The sequence below is a fragment of the Natrix helvetica genome, assembly GCF_964273705.1.
Source record: "Natrix helvetica genome assembly, chromosome: 6".
NCBI lineage: Eukaryota > Metazoa > Chordata > Lepidosauria > Squamata > Natricidae > Natrix > Natrix helvetica.
This window is the reverse complement of record NC_138553.1, coordinates 60858136-60876220: the sequence shown is the minus strand read 5'-3', so window position 1 is coordinate 60876220 and position 18085 is coordinate 60858136. Positions and strand designations below refer to the sequence as shown.

General features: G+C 38.1%; 1 protein-coding gene across 1 annotated transcript in view; it reads right to left on the bottom strand.

The window, feature by feature from the left end:
• Positions 1–2201: 2201 nt before the first annotated feature.
• The window catches only part of TES (testin LIM domain protein), a 33813-nt gene continuing 17929 nt past the window's right edge, over positions 2202–18085 (bottom strand). The window contains exons 3-7 of the mRNA XM_081958617.1: positions 17669–17921; positions 16214–16549; positions 12431–12646; positions 9533–9691; positions 2202–5703 (exon numbers count right to left, since the gene is read on the bottom strand). Of these exons, the coding sequence (XP_081814743.1) occupies positions 5512–5703; positions 9533–9691; positions 12431–12646; positions 16214–16549; positions 17669–17921 (1156 nt within the window). The 3' untranslated portion in view covers positions 2202–5511. The remainder of the gene's footprint in view (positions 5704–9532; positions 9692–12430; positions 12647–16213; positions 16550–17668; positions 17922–18085) is intronic.

Genomic DNA, 18085 nt, shown 5'->3' with positions numbered 1-18085 from the left:
GATGTAATCCTGAGTTATAGAGGATAGTTAGAATTTCAGATGCAGATTTGCCAGCCTGGTTTAAATCATACTCAAGTTCATAACTCATGAGAAATTCTGGCAAATTACTTCTCATATGATTTCTTTATTAGTTAGAGCATTAAACAAGTGATGAGTGGGACAAAACTCTTAAGATGTTTTGAGTAGTGGAATGTAATATGAATGAAAATTCAGTAAAGGATTGGATTTAAATTGCAACACAATTTGTACAAATACAATTAAGTAGCATCATGCAGGATACAGCTTGCTTTATCCTTTTTGCAATACTCAATTTGTATTAAGGAAGATAAAAATATCTTGTCAAACTGGCTGGAGAGGAGGTCAGAGATTATTAAAGCAAGAGTTGCATTTTGGCAGGGCAGGATGGGTTGGGGAGAGAAGATGTCAAAAAAATAAAGATGGCAGCTGAGACTGCATGATTGAAACTTTATCCATTTTTAAAATAAAGAGTCAAAGTGCATTACTTTTTGACCAAGATGCAACTAAGAAATGAGTTAGTTAACTACTGAGCCTATGATTTGGCATTTATTTTTTGAAACCTAGAAATGAAAGATGAGAAACTGCTGATTTCTACGCAAACCTGACCTGTGCTAAATTCTGACTTAGGTCTTTTAACCCATGGCATATATCCACCAATGACCAGAAATATAAAAGCCCGATTGGGGGAGATAAGTTGGTTGATCGTTCATTTCAAGATGCTGGTCACTTCTTAGAAAGCCCTGAAAGGTTTGTGTAGCTACACTAATTGACCACCTTTCCCACGTGGATTTTTTTCAGGCCAATTGGGAACACTTGTTGAAGGTTCTCTCCTCTCACAATATCCGGAGTTTCTGATTTTCTTTGGGACACTTTCTCCCCATGTCCCAAAGGTGAGGATGGCTCCCGCTCATAGCTTTCCTGAAGCTCATGGCTTTCTAGAAGCTTCCAAATACAGGACCTGGCTGTGCTGGAAGGTGTTCAGTCCATGCACCCATCAGCCCTGGAGTGTACTTTTCAGATTTTGCATTATTATGACTAGCAGTCATTTTAATTTTAGCACCTGAGTCTTCTTGGTTTCAGTCAGAAAATAAATGAAGTAAAATAAATGCATATAGACCAGGAATATATCTATTTTAAGAGTAGAACTCACATTTGGCCTTTGGGGGGCTAGATTCTAAAAAATGTATTCAGGACAAAGGCAAGGATAAAATTAGGTTGAAGTCAATAGGCTTACTTTCAATCAATTCATTAATCACTGTTTAAGTATATTACAAATCACAATTGGGGGCAGCCTCTGGAGAGCTTTGGCACTAAATTAAGGGGATTCCCAGAGATTCTGGTTCTGCAGCCTTGATTTAGACTACTGTTTCTCAACCTTGGCAGGGGAGCATTGCTGGCTGGGAAATTCTGCGTTGAAGTTCATGCATCTTAAAATGCCAAGGTTGAGAAACACTGATTTAGACACATTCTGATTATCCATATTTGCAAAAACATCGAGGTTTGTACATTGATTTATTTATTGCAGAGTAAATACAACATTAAGAAATTAGCATTCATTTTTGTCATCTGCTATAACTTGAAGAATGAGACACATTTAGTGTTTTTTTAAGCTAATATGCAAAATCACCTTCACATTAAGAGATGCAAGGCAATGATACCAAAAAGTATTCTGGTGAAACTGTTGAAGACATCCACCTGAAACTTCGCAGTGCTAATATATATTAAGGGACTGTTGTATCTGCTACTTTCTCTCCCGTTCTGTGAAAAGAAATTAGCCATAGAAATTGTGGTGAATTTCTATTATAATTTATGAAAATTATTTAAACTGAATCTCAGACTGAAATCAAAGCTTGGATTATATACAGTACATACTACAATCACTGAATTTTAAACAGACATCTGATTTACAACCAAGTAACTAATATAATTAATATAGTTGTTATAAAACTTCAACATATATGTTATAAGTCTATGGGAGGACTTATTCAGGCAACTATTATTAAGGGTCTAGAATTATGAAAAAGGAAGGGGCTGTTTTTTTTAACATAGAAGTAAAGTTTAATTTCAATTTATTTAACAAACTCTTTTTTTAAACTTTTGAGCACATCACCCTCTGCTGGAATAGTATGCTCATTACAGTGGCCAAGATAGAATATAACACACACAATCTAAAGCAAGGAAAATTTAATTCCGGCAATTTATTTTATTTGTCAGCATTTCTTATATGCATACAGTTACTAGTCAGAAGAGCTGAGATATATAAGTTTATAAGGTTTACAAAGCCAACCTTCTACCCGTTTCCCCACCACAGTCTTTTGTGTGTATCTTCCTACATTTATCATGCTACTTATTACATCACACAAAACCTAAGCTTGGTACATAGCTCTGAGTCAGCCCAGTGATCAAACCGAGTCATATTTCCTATACAAACTGACAGCTGCTCTACAGGATTTCACATAAAGGAACTGACCAGTCCCACCAGGATACTAAACCTGAATTTTTTATTTTATGGAAAAAAGACGTTCAGCTATTATGTTCATTTTCAGTACATTCCAAGTTGTTATTAAGCGTCCACTGCTCAAAAGAATGTCAAATGAGACACTGGTTGAGCAGATATGAAATGAGGCAACTTCTTGCTTTACTCACTTCAATTTCTGGTGAATTCATCAAAAAAAAAAGTTCAGGATTGTTTGATTTTTCTGTATCAGATTTGAACATCTTAGAATATATCACAGCTGTTGCCAATTCAAATTCTTGAGAAAGCATGTCCATATACAAAATAATTGCCATGATGAAATTATAATTGACTAGAATGCAAACGGGTAAAGTTATTCCTCACTCTTTCTTCTATCCCTTTAAATGCTCCCTACAATCTGGCAACCTTCCTCTCTGTGACTATATACACACATGCATTTGCTTTATTTTAAGTTAGGTTTTCCCAGCCCTGGAAAATGTAAGTTGTGTGGAGTTCCACTCCCAGAATTCCCCATGCTGGCTTGGGAATTCTGGGGCTGGAAATGCATATGTTGTCAGGGTTTTAAGTAACACCCCCCCCTGCCCTGGAGGCCATCCTTTTCTTTGGATCTTTTGCCATATGTCTTAAAAGTTTCCAAGGTTTGTTCTTGGAAGACAGACACATGCAACCTCTCCCCAAATCCTGTAGTCTGTATTTGCAGACCAAGTCCAGGGACATCTCTAGAAACAAAGTACTGTAGAACGTTGGCCCTTTGTTTGGCAAAAGACTAGGTTCCCATTTATGCATTTTATTATTTTAATTACTGTTTGATTGGATAGATTCTAGAATATATGAGGGGACGACAGAGATATGTTTACTATATCTTATCTCTGGGACTCTTGATTGACCAAATGTTAGCAATTGGAAACCGTCTTCACTCAAGTGGATTTGTTTTAAGAATTCTAAAACAGAATCAGCTTGCATACAACAAACATCACATTGAAAAAATACTCCTTACAATACATGAAGAGAAAAAGGATCTGGGAATTACCGGATGTCCAGCAAAGACAGCCTCTATGTCAGCTTCAGAGGCAATTTATACTCTACATAAATGAAGGTCCTTCAAATGGCTTTTTTGACCTAACTTGATTCAGCAACACAATATAAGGGGAAGTAACAAACCCAGAGCTATTGCAAAGCATGAGAGAGCAGTTTGAATTTTTGTACTTTCAAAAGTCCATTGGAATTGTGCAGCCCATGTCCTCATTGCTCAGGAAATTAATTAGATCTCTTGATATTTTAAGAATGTTGCAGTAAAAAAACGCACACACAAATAAAAAAGAGCTAGTGCTAATGAAGATTTCAAAATCCTGGATTTGCTGATATGCTGATTACAAAAAATTAAATCATTAATCTGGGGAACAAAAGGCAACTGGGTCCCTAATATCAAAGATTTTACGTTGCCCAAGGCAAACTGGCCACATTCAACAATAAATCCAACCTCCTGAAAAACCAGGATGAAAAGAGAAGTGCATATTTACATCCGGCTCCTACAGGTTCACATTCCAAGCTTAAAGAGCAAAATGTGTACTTAAGCAAATATTGAAAAATAATGGCAAATGTCAAGTGTTTTGACCCCAAAGTCTATTGAAAACTAAATTAAGACACTTTGTTTGGTAAAATCACAGCTGGCCTTTTCCTTTTTCCAGGATATTTTTTTTTTCTATGTCCATGTCCTACCTACAGTTCTGGAACTTCATCATCGTCTCTAACATAAATACTAATTATATTTGGTGCTGCTTAATATTTTTCAGCATCAGCTAGAATTAGTAAGCTCTACAATCTGTTGTGGTAATGAGAGCTAAAAGGCTTTCAAAAGAATCATCTGAATTATGCTTGAAGGCTGCTGCCTGCTGATGCAAGTATCTACTATCATTTTACTGCGAGTATGGAGCTTTGTTATCTGAACTCATGGGTGGCTTCCGAACATTTTGTTACCAGGCGAAGTAACATCTTCAGTCTTTCTCCACAATGGCTATCTGAAAAAGTTTGTATTCCAACACACAGCTCCCATATCACAATGCACCACACAGTCAACCACCATGCAAAAACTATCCCCTAAAGAAGTTACCTAGCCTGGTATCAAAATATTTGGAAACCAACCCACAAGCTTGGGGAACGAATGTCCACTGTCATCCTACACACGAGCTAAAGATATTTGCCACTATCACATACCTTATTCTGCTATAATGCTCTAAAGGCAAAGGGTTCAGTGGTTGGAATGTCATGTCACCCTTTAAAAACTCCCTGATATAAAAATATCAAAAGTGTTAATTCCTATGCTATGCTATAATGGCACATGCAGGGAGTTGCAATAAATGGAGTACTAAGTGCTCTGCTCATGAATGCATATATTCATGGAGTCTAAAACAGTACAATTCAATATGAGACTCACACTATAGGGACACTACTGGTGTATTTATTAACTGGCAAGTGTGGGAATTTTAACAAAGCACATTTGAATGCATTAGGTTGGAAAATGTCAGTATAAGGCATAAGATCTACAACATATCCAATCAATATTTTGTTACTGAAGGGTCTGTATAATGTCAAATATAGAAGAAAAATCTGAGGACTATAGGACAAGATACAAATCCAATGGTCTAACAGATATTGTGGGATTCCACAATATCTCATCACAAGTCTCATCAAGACTCATTCTCATATCCAATAACTATTCATAATGGAAAATGCAGTCCAATTTAATGGCCTGAGGTACCATATCCATCTATAGGACATTTTTGAAGTGTATTAATACATTGAAGTCCCTATCTTGAAAAACATCCTGTAAGAAAAAACCAGGAGCACTGAGGTGTGCCTAAGAATTCAAATCATAAGCAATCAAGTTAGTAATATAAAAATCTTTGGATTCTGCCATTAATACTTTTGATTTTGTTTAAAAAATCCCCCAGTACAGTAGACATGAAGAGGACTTTGAAATAAGGCAAAACTTGGTTCCCAGTTTGGTTTCCTTCCCATTAGGACATCATCTTTTTCTTGCATTCTACTGAGCAGAAAACCATTCCTTCCACCGGCATGAACTTCTGGCCAATCAGACACTTGCTGCAACAGGAGCACAGAAAGCACTCTGTGGTAGCATGCCAGTTGAAGTTGTTGTAAGTCACACGCTGAACTTCAGGATCAATAGCATTGTGGCAGCCTTGGCAGACCTGGGTAGTAAAGAAAATCAACATTCATTTCTTTCAAAGTTTGGAAAGTAATGAAGACAAGAATATTCAACACAACATAACTGACTAGTTGAAATTAGTGAACTTTTCTAGATCTATGACACAAAAATGCCAATGATTACTTGTAGTGCGCTTAAATGCATATGCATTTTTAGCATATCAGTTCTTTCCCCTTGCAATGATACCCCCCTCTTACCATGGGAAAGCCAAGGAAAATAATCAAAACCATAAAAAGGCGAAAGTTAGAATATTTTGGACATGTGATGTGACACCCAGAAAAATACGGCATACTTAGTCCTCCGAGGAAAGATTGAAGGCAAACGAGGTCCAGGCAGAAGAAGAACATCATGGCTTCAAAATCTAAGGGACTGGTTTGGACAAAACTCAACAACACTTTTTTGTGTGGCTGTTGATAAAAATAGGATTGCCAACATGATCCCCAACATCCGATGATAGATATGGCACAAGAAGAAGAGGGGTAATATCAGCTAAGAATCAAGCAAGCAGATAGAGTACCTATTAATTCAGAAGCTGGCTGCTTCCAGGATGTTTCATCTGAAAGGACAATTTGCATTAGCCTGGATTAATGGATATTACCTGTGGAACAACCCATGGCTAAGAAGTCCTTTGCTCAATTTCAGTGGATATACCAGTTTCAGCCTTTCCTGGAATAGATGCTAGTGGTGGCACTCATACCCTTGTTAAAACTTGATTCAAATACTGCAATGGGCTCTACAGATGCTTGAAGACTCTCTGTATGTAGAATGCAGCTGCCCATTTATCAATAACTCAAATCTAACTCTGCCACATTAGTCTGTTACTACTGTGTAGGAGTTGCACTGACAGCCAATTCAAGATGCTGGATACAATCTTTAAAGCCCTTTATAGCTTAGCCCCCAATTATCTTTGACACTACAGAGCAGAACTTGTCTATAATGTATGAAGACAAAGAAGGTATGCCATAAATTTTCTGCAGGAACAGGTTGCCCATGGAGATGAAATTGGCTCCTTCCCTGAAGATATATATGTAGGAAACTTATTCATGACTGGCTGTTTACAAAAGTCTTTGAGCAATGAAATAATTTTGAGGTTAGAATGGTTACTTCCCTTTTCAAATTTTCACTCCTGTAGTCTGTATTAATTTTTATCTCTTTGCCTCCAACTTATTTTATAGTACAGGAATTCTGTAAGCCAACAATAGACAGAGCTAGGAATTCTATGCAGGCAGCAGAGGATGGACTGTTTCTCCATACACATGCATACGCCCTTTTCCAGCCCTGCATATACAGTGTTTAGTTTGTGCTTTTCTTGGGATTCATTCATTGCTGGGGCTTTTAGGATGTTGCAGCATAGCTGACTCAAAGCAGTTCACTAAAGTCGAAATACAATCCATAAAATTGTAATACCATTTCTCTGAAAATAAGACCTCCCTGGATAATAAGCCCAATTGAGCTTTTGAGTGCAAGGCTAAAATAAGCCCTACCTTAAAATATTTAACTGCATGTGCAGCTGGTCCCTGCAATTTCCTAGGGGAGGGGAAGGGGGGAACATACCCCAAACACCCCACATGCACCTGTCATCCACATGGAACGGCCTCACAAAGGCCAATCCCGCAAACCTTAGCTACTGTGCCCCTTCTCTTAGTGGCATCTGCAAAAAGAGTGGCAGGCGCAGCGATGCTAGGGTTGATAAAAGTGTGCCAGAAAGAGACAGAACTTCTGATCCTCTCTGGATCAGCTGATCCGCAGGCCGAGGTTAAGGGGCCTCCTGCAAAAATAGTAAGACCTCCCCAAAAATAAGGCCAAGCACTTATTTCGAAGGTCAAAAGAAAATAAGACCCTGTCTTATTTTCATGGAAACACAAGTATAAAATAAATATCACAATAATTGTATACTCCACAAGCTTAGATACCAGACTAAAAAGCAAAGATCTGAAGTCATCCTGCAAATTCAAAGTTCAAACAAAGCAATTCATCAACATATATCTATCATATCTTATATTTTTATGATCAACTATCCTTCAAACATGAACATTTATGTGCTAGACAGTGTTATTCTCTGATCTTCATGTTTCTTTCACATGCTCACTTATTCTTGCTCTGAATTTGCTTTAAAGCAATTCTAAATGTAGCAATAGCTTGATTTGTCTCACTGAGATAAATTCTATTCAAGATTACATTGTACATAGAGCAAGCTTTTTTGCTTATGGAAATAGCTGCTTTGCTTAGTTCTTCAAAGAAACTTTTCCGTGTGCATGCAATAATGATAGAAAGTGAGCAACAGTGTGTTAAGAGCATGGGGTTTTCTTGGCTTGGGGCTGGAGATTTGGCTTCCCACCTTCCCATTTGAAGGATTATGCTACAATTTTTTTCTCATTTCCTATCTGGAAAAACTGTGTTGCTAATTTTCAGGAACTGTGTTCAGAGAGAGTTTTAGTGGTCACATAAGACCTTTGGAGTTCAACTTGCCTACCCTGTTTTGTATTTTTGTAGTATTTATTTACAGGTACTCCCATACAGAACACAAGAAGTTCTCTTGATTTATATGCCATATTTCCTCCAGGAGCTTATGGGGTCTTACATGGGGATCTTCCTTCCTGGATTAAGAAAATAAACGCTCCAAAGTGTTTTCATAGCTGAAAGCCATCTTAGGATCCAGTCTTCCTGATCCTCGACCAGTCCCTTAACTACAATGCAACAACTCATGCTGTGTCAGATCAATGGTCCAAAATCATCAGTATTTGCCAATTAGCAGCTCTCATGGATTTCAGACAGAAGTTTTTCCAACTCTATCTAGAAATTGAAATTGGGACTATCCAAGCAGTGGCGGATTAAGGCTCACTGGTGCCCTAAGCACCGACAATCTTGGTGCCCCCCTCCTTTGTACACACTGTACAAATCTTCATTGTTTTTTCTTTCTTTCTCAACTTTAGGGTGCCCCCTTTGGGTCTGGTGCCTAAGCACGTGCTTAGTTTGCTTAATGGTTAATACACCACTGTATCCAAGTGCAAAACACATGCCTTACTACTGAGCCATAGCCCTCCTGATTTCAAAGTTGTGCTCAGAACATCATAGAAGGACAGATATAAATTAATAATCATATTGCTGATGTTAGAACACGTACTACGTTTTATAATAGTCCAATCTTGTATGCTGCAGGAGTAAGTCTTGTTTTTTTCTCATCCACATCCTTACAGTCTCCGGGCAGTATGCCAGCCTTTCCACTGAATTTCTACCTAACCTACAATGATAAATGTATAATTGGTTGTCATTAGAGAAGACCCTGTAAACTGAATTGAAATATGAACTTATCCAACATCTTCGTACAGAATTGAATAGGAAGGAATTGAAATATTTTAAAAGAGTGGCTTTGATACTGACTCCCAACAGTTGCGCCAATCTTGGAGGATAACATGAGTGCCAGTACTCAAGGCTATCAAGAGATCTAAAAGGACCAGAAGGAGTACCCTCCTATATCAAACACCTGATATAGACAAACCATTAGTGCAATTTTTGCTTCATGCTCAGAATTCTGAATCCCAAATGAAAAGGGCCCTGATAACTTTTACAAGCACCATCACTTTCTCAAAAATCTAAAAAGGAAGATTGGGAATCAGCTAGTAGTTGTTACATACTGCATTATCTTACTTACAGTATACCATAAAGATTTACAGTGTGTAAGACTGTATTGTCTCTTTTTTTCCTCTCCCGGAGAACGGTCTTTCCAGGAACTACTCATGAAACAAGGTTTGTGAATGTCCACTTACACAGTAGTTGCAGTATTTATTCTAGGCAAAGCTAGACTTTCTTACCACAGCATGATTCTTCACATAACAGGGTTTGCAGATGGGCTTTTCATTAACCATGACATAGATTTCTCCAGCCAAGACACAGTCACAATCAAAGCAGCAGAAATGCTTCAGATGCCAGTTTTGACCTTCAGCTTGTGTATACTCATTGTTGAAAATAAGCTAAAGGAAAGACAAAGTTACCCAGGTTCACATTAATCTAGCTGCACAATTGCTTTCTTCTACCACAGCACATGAACTAAGACATGCTTCCTGCAAGCCTTTGTGTGATATTAGTTGGTTCTATTTAATAGATAGGATTTTTAAATGAAATTTCCTAGGTTTAAAAAAAAATTCCCCTCATTTCAATTTCATTTAACAACACATTATTTTTATAGAGCTGTACAAAACTATAACTGTGGTTAATGCTAAAGATTTATGGGAATTGGTTTTTTTTTTTGCTATAAAGGGTTTTTTTTCCATTTTCATAACATATAATCACATGTATATTATTACATAGCCAACATCATATTGTATTATTAAATGTTTACATCAATTCATCTTACCATCAACTCCCAAAACCAATTATTGGCTCTTCTGCTCTCCATTCACCATATTTGTACCTTATCCATCACTTTCTTCTCCCTCTCTCCTCTCCCTCTCTCCCTCCCTCTTTTCTTCCCTCTGTCATCCTTTCCTTCTCAACTTCCCATTCTTCTCTCCTTCTCCTCCCTCCCCTTTCCATTCCTTTCTCTCCTCCTCCTCCCCCCCCCATTTATGGGAATTGTTATACAATACAATACAATAGCAGAGTTGGAAGGGACCTTGGAGGTCTTCTAGTCCAACCCCCTGCTTAGGCAGGAAACCCTATACCATTCCAGACAAATGGCTATCCAACATCTTCCTAAAGACTTCCAGTGTTGGGGCATTCACAACTTCTGGAGGCAAGCTGTTCCACTGATTAATTGTTCTAACTGGCAGGAAATGTCTCTTCAGTTCTAAGTTGCTTCTCTTCTTGATTAGTTTCCACCCATTGCTTCTTGTTCTACCCTCAGGTGCCTTGGATAATAGTTTGAATAGTTATGTGGCAATTGAATTGTCATGTGCAAACGATGCATTGAATTGATTTTACAGAATTTAATTCTCACTGAACTGGTACGCTAGGATAATTAATTGATGAGCCATACCATCTACATGGCAAAACAGTATGTAACAGAAGAGAGAGACACACATCAGTCTGAAGTGACAAACAACTGGATTAAGTGTTATAACCAGGACAAAATCTATTTAAGAGTTTTCTGATTGTCTACAACAGTGTTTTTCAACCTTGGCAACTTGAAGATGTCCAGACTTCAACTCCCAGAATTCTGGGAGTTGAAGTCCGGACATCTTCAAGTTGCCAAGGTTGAAAAACGCTGGTCTACAACTTCAAATAGTTCTCAATTAAAAATAGTATTATATTGAGATAAGCTCAGAAAAGAGATCCAGGGACTTTTTAAAGGCCACTGTTCATAATGAATGCATCATAGTTGTGGAATTTATCTATGAAGCCTAATATGTCTAAGTAAACAGTCTTGGAAAACTGTTTACTTTTATTTTGGGTAAGATGATAAGAATGTATAGTTAACTTTATTTAAAATTGGTTTAAACCATTATATTATAATAAACATCTTGACAAATTATCCATTGTTCAGTTTAAGTAAGCACAAAGGAATGCACATTAGGGGAAAATCCATAACTTCACACTCAGAACCAATAGGAAAAATATTCTTGGAGTATTTCAAGAAAAATGTCAACTCAGAATACAGCAATCTAGGGAAAAATATAATTCCATACTAGGATCCTTTAGAAAAACAGGCAAAAACTAGAAATTAGACTATTGTAATGTCAATAAAGTAAGTTATTACATATTTGCATCTGAAATACCATGCAATTTCTGGTCCCCACATTTTAAAAAGAGAACATAATAGAAATGGCAAAAATGCAAAAGAGGACTATCAACTCTATTGGGGTTTTAACACCTTCTTGTGAGAAATGGATTGGCTATTTGGGAGTTTTGGGGGACTGACTGAGCAGAATCTGATTGAGATGCATAAACTAATATAAAGTACAGAGAAGGTACTTCTCTTCAAATTGCATGACTAGGGTTTTCAGTTAAGCTGAATAGAAAGTTTAGATAAAAGAAAGCCCATTTTCATGAAGTGTATAAATCACCTGTGGAATTCATTACCAGAGGACATGATAATGGCCATTACTTTGGATGTCTTTCAAAAGGGAGGGGATAAATTCATGGAGGATAGCTATATGAAGGGTTTTATCTGCTTATAAACACCACTCACAATGGAACAACTGGGGTAATATTTTCTGGCCACTGTGAAAGGAAAAACGCTGCAATAACATGAACCTTGGCCCGATCCATGAGGACTAGTCTATCAAGAATGTTCCCTAAAGCATCTCCTAGGCCAGTGATAGTGAACCTGTGGCACCCCTGCCACAGGTGGCACGTGGAGCCATTTGTTAGGGCACTCCAGGCATTGCCCTGTCAGCTCTCTTCAGCCTTCTTTTTTGGCCGTTTTTCACCCTCTGAAACTTCCGGAGCGCAAAAAACGGAACTACGGAAAAACCGGAAGTCACCTCTGGGTTTCCCGCAGGGCCATTTTTCACTCTCCAGCGTCTTCAGGAGGCCAACCAGTTAAATTATTTCAGGAGTTAAAGGAAATAATTTGCCACTGGAATTCAAAGTTGCATGGAGATCTTTAACTTTTTTTCTGTTTGTATAAAAAAAGACTTGACAAGGTTAATATCTTTACAAGGGCTTGGCATCGGTGGCCAATCTTGGCAGATAGAAAACTGGGCCAAAGGGATTCTTGCCTCATTAGTTCTTTTAGGCACTAAAGAACAACCAGGAAGACTCTTGCTCACCTCATCACATCCAGCACAGCGAGGTTTTTCACTGTCACAGTAGTGTCGGCCACAATAGAGTTTTCCATTTTTCCAGAAATAGATCATATCTACAAGGAGTTCATTGCAGGTGCAGCAGACAAAGCAAGCAGGATGCCAGAGTTTGTCATATCCAGCCCGTTCAGCATACACAGCTGGGTCACCTTCTTTCATATTTTGATTGCACCTGAAACAGAACTGCAAGGAAACCACAAAAATCATAATGGAGAACGGAACATGTGTGTGTGTGTGTGTGTATATACACTTATGTATGATTTATTTATTTATTTTGTAGGCAACCCATTCAGAACAGTTTTGGCCAGTAAGTAGATTAAAAGCACAAAAGTACAACAAGCAAAACATGAAAGGGAAAAGATGTTCAAATTGGGAAATAATAGATACAGTAACAGCTAAATAAATTATGGAGTCCTTGGTGCTCTCTGAGCTGGGTTGTTTTTTTTGCAAATGTTTCATTAGCTGGCAAACATCTGTGCTAGAAAAGAATGGGGTTTGGTTATATACAATAGCTTGCTCTATGCAAGTTAGTAGGGAGTTCTTTTCTCCTTGGCAGTTCTTTAATTAGGGTATTGCTTACTGCTTTTTTGTCATGTATTAATCCTAGTGTAAATTTCTGCCCATCTGGGTGTTAATTGCTGGTCTTTTTCATTCCCTTTTTAGCCTCTTTTAATCTCTTTTCAATGATGTATAAATGTGATTTATCTCTATGTGTCTGTTGATGGCTGATTTGTCTGAGGACCAAGTTTCCAGATTTCCCTAGTGTTCTTAGATTTAGTTTGGTCTAGAATCTCACAGTTTTCCAGTTGAAACTATGCTTGAGATTGTTCATGTGTAGTGAAATCAAAGAGTTTCCATCGTGTTTTCTGACTGCTACTTATAATTCATGGATGCACTCTTCTGCTTGTCTATCCTACGTTGTAACTGTTAAAGTCTATGTTGTAGATGACTCCTGTTTTTCCTTCTTGAACTACTGGGTACTTTGGTTTATGTTTATGTAAGATATTTGGAAAAATTGCTAGTTTCAAATCAGCCTTAAAGGCGAATGGCTGGTTATGTGATGAACCTTCAGTTACTGAATAATTCATCATTTAGCATGGGATGGACATATCTCACAGTTATTGTGGGAGCACAAAGAACTAGCAGTAGGGGCAATCTTTCCGAATACCCTAGAACAGGGGTGTCCAAACTTGGCAACTTTAAGACTTGTGGACTTCAACTCCCAGAATTCCCCAGCCAGCAGCTGCCAAGTTTGGACACCCCTGCCCTAGAAGCAACACAAGTAATCTAATGAAACTCCAATATTCTTTTTAATCTATGCTCTAGCTCGTATTTTATTTGAACAGATCTTTTAAATAAATTTGTAAATCAGCCTGAGATTTACAAGTTTTGTAACAGTTTGATCTCAGACATTAGAAAACAGTTACCAATAACAGACAAGAATATTACTGAAATATATTTCATGGTATGGTTGTAAAGAAAAGTTAGAACACAACCACTTTTTCATTATATATGACAAAAACATACTATGGACTATAAACTGGTATTTTTCATGAATGTCCTACCTTTGGGAAATTATGGAAGTATGTGATGGGCACAAGTCCCTGAAACAGTTGAGAATGTTCCTTCCAGGAAACATTTGTTGCCTAAAGTTGAGCACACTTTCAAACAAAGGCCCTAAGACCAGTGTTTCTCAACTTTTGCTGACTAGAGAATTCTGGGAGTTGAAGTCCACATATCTTAAAGTTTTCAAGGCTGAGAAACATTACACTAGGCTACAACCGTTTAATTTTTTAAGAAGCCTTATGACATTTACATGGGATCCTAAAGCATTCTTGGAAAAAAAAGATGCTTGGAGGCAACATACCAGTGTCATTTAAAAGATGGAATAGGAAGTTTGGAAGGTATCCAAAGACGTCAATAAGTAAACTGGTGATGCATCATAGTTTTATAACCCCAAATTATTTAAAAGGCTACAGTTAAATAGTTATTTCTGTCCCTGAGTGTGAGAATCATTCATGACTTTAATAAAGTGAGTTTAGCTAAGTAGAACACTCAGTTTGGATTTCAGAAAATGATATTTAAGTTAGGAAGCAGATATTTGAACTCTGCTTTTTATGGCTACTCTGGAGAAAGAGAAAAGTGTCCAAATCTCAGGTTACCAAAGTTTCATCATATTTCTCCCCCACCTCAGCCAGAAAGTCTCCCAATGAACATCGATAAACGGAGGGGGGTGGGGACGTGCATCTGTGTCTGTATAGCACACTGGCTTTCTAGTGTATCTCTTTTCCTGACTCATTGAAAGAAACAATGAGGAAGTTGTAAATTCAATTTTAAAGTGGAACCAAAGCACCTTCTTTTTAAATTAAGTGGGAAAAGAGGAAACAAGATTGGCTTTCTTTTGTTGGTTCCCATTCAATGGTCAGTTTCCTCTCTCCCCCTCTAGGGAGATTTGTTTTCCTGCAGGGTTCTTAGTTTTCCTCTTGAAAAACATTTAAAAAGGAATAATACAGCACATGGGGAACTAATGGCTCTCATCTAAATATAGTTCGCTCACCAGCAAAAGACAAAATATTGATCTCTATGCAGATCTCCAGTTGGGCATGTTATATTAATATTATTGAAAGAGCTCTGCATGGTTGAATTGCTTTCTGTTGCTGCCCAGAAGATATTCTAATTATAAAGTGGATATTTTGGCTCAGCTTTGGAAATATATTTTTAATTGTGGCTGTCTAATATATGGTGACTGCCCCTGAAGATATTTAAGCAAATCCTGCACTGCTACATCTCAGTTACTTGTTAAAAGAAAGATTCTTGCACTGAGCATGTGGTTGGCCTAGATGATCTCTAAAGACTGTAGGAAGTTATTACCCAGCCCTCTCCCAGAAAAATGAAATATCCTAGGAAATATTGAAATGGCAGAATATTACATTTCCCTGGATGTGAAAAGGAAGAAACATGTTTAAAGGGAGAATAGCTCCCTGCAGCTTCCTGCCCCCACCCACTTTGTCAATGGGCCATTAAGATGGCCAAACCAGTCCCTTTACATAATAAAGAGTTCTCCCCTTCAGCTCCAGTGGGGGTAGAATTAAGGCATGATAATATTGGCCCTTTACCCAACTCACTACATGGCATCTGAGAACTCAACCAAACCTGGATTCAAAACGCAGTCTAGAGAGTTGCCCCTGCATGGCCCCATGGGAGTCTGACAACCAATCAGAATACAAGCTCAAGATCAAAGGCCAGAGAGGGCATAAAACCAGGGACTTAGCATCTTAGCCTCCCTTCTCTTTTTCTCAGGACTCAAGCCATGTGGTCCTGTCCACCAATAAACCATCTTTCCAAGTAGCCTCCATGTCTCCAGTGTCTTTTTCCCCACTTGGGAGCCGAACCCAGGACATTTCTTCCAACAAGACATTTTTCCATTAAAGTCTAACCAGAAGTAAAAATTGTCAGATTCTATGGATCCCTCTCCCATCAGTAATTATCAATTCTGGTCACCATAGGCTTTTATTTTTGTTCTACCAATTCTACTTTGCAGAAAACCCCCTTAAAACAATAGCATTTAAAGGGATAAGATTTTATGCAAGCAAAACCTCTCATTTCTTTTTTTAAAAGAGACAAAGTTTTAATACATTAAGCTGCAAATACAGGAAGCACATTATGAGAGAATAAACCTCCAAATAACTTATTTTCTTTGATCCGCTGTTTGGACATGCACACTCACAAACATATGCATCACCCACTTACATATTGAGTTCCCTTCTGACCAGCCTGCTTGCCTTCCATGGCTCCTACGGTAGTGGAGGTTCCCTTCTCGCCATTACTCAGGATATCCTTCTCCCCGGCTTTCCCTTCCACTTCACTGGGAAGCTTGACATCACCCACGCCCAGCGCTTCGGTCTTGTATTTCTTCACAAACTGCTCCATCTGCTTCACCTCATTAGGTGTCAGCTCGTGGCATTTGGAAGGGTCCTGATCGTGAGCAGGCAGCTGCTTGGCCAACTGTTTCTTGCGGTACTGAGCCCCTTCCGAGCCAGCCACGGGCTGTTTCTCCTTTGGAAGCATCTGCATGTAGTGCCTCGCCTAAAGAGTGAGGAGAGAGGGCTAGAATTAATGGTCCATGCGATTCCAGCTTTCTAAACAAAAAAAAAGGAAAGGAGATTAGGAGTGCTCTATAGAAATTGCTCATCTTCAGGGGAAACAGAGAGCAAGGTGTGCATGATGGAGCTGCTGAGTCACTTGGAACAATGAGTCAGAATTTAGATTTAAAGTTATAGAAGTGTGGCTTTCCTCCACTGCTACTCAGCGCTAACACTGAATACTTTTAGCTGTATTAGTTAGCTTTTATCCCAACTATGATTTGCTATTGCTCTGACAACAGAAGGATTATTTTCTCCCAACAGAAAAAAGGATTAGTTTTCCTAATGGTAAAATATAACAAATCTGACAAATATCTTCACAAAGTTTCTCAAATAATCTCTAAGACCTAGCCCTTTAAGGTTTACAAGTGCTTCTGTTTTAGATCACCCAGAATGACATTGTATAAACTTAGGACTGAAGCACTAAAAGTAAAAAAAGAAAAATCCCAACAAGGCTATCCAACTACCTCATCTAGAGGAATAGTATAATAAACCAAAGGGAGCTTTTTCTTTTGGTTGACAATACTGAATTTAGTCTGACCATATACAGTAACAGAAAATGTGCATGCTTGAGTGCTATTCCACAGCCTTTAAGTGATGACATAGATTCATGGGGTTTTTTTCCCAGTGTGGTGTCCCATTTCAGGATGTCATTTTTAAATGGTTCATTTGGGGGATTCATAAATCATCTTAAGTGCCTGGGATGCCTCCAATGTAATACTTATTCCTAACTATGAACACAAACTCACGTCCCCTTCCTTCTTAGTCTCATTCAAACAGCAATATTTTTCTTATGTCCATGCTTGCAATTGCACTCGGCTGCTTGAAGAGAAACGTGCACAGGAAAACCAGGAAACTAAATTCCTCTTATTTGCATATTCAATCATGAATTATAGCTGAGACAATTATGGCATTTGCATATTACATTCCTTATATATACTTGCTGCCCGCCAAAAGAGACTATTCCTGACTTGCTTGTCTCCTCCCAACTCCACCATAAGCAGAAAGGATAATTATTCCTCACTAACATATGAGTCTTTATGATCCTAAGCTGATATCTCACCAGGGTTTGATTCTGAACAGGAGGTGCCCATTCGTAAGTTACTGTATTGATGGACACATTCTTCTTGGCTGTCACAGGATTAGTCAGTATCATTACATTACGCTTATACATGGGAATACCATCTGATTTCAGCTTTGCAATTAGAGTAGTATACTTTGTATCCTCAAAGAGCTTCCCCACTTTGCGGTCATCTTCATTACTGGTGGGAATATCATGTTCCTCTTGGCCACACTTGCAATTTCGACATATTTTTCTAGGTTGAAAAGAGAAGCATAATTTAGGCAATGTAGATACATGGAAATAGAACTGGTCTTGTAGAACTTATTCAGCCCAGCAGAATCCCAATTTACTTTAATTCTAGCACTGAAGATTTTATCTATCTGGATAATGAAATGTCTGCAAGAAAACAACCAAGCT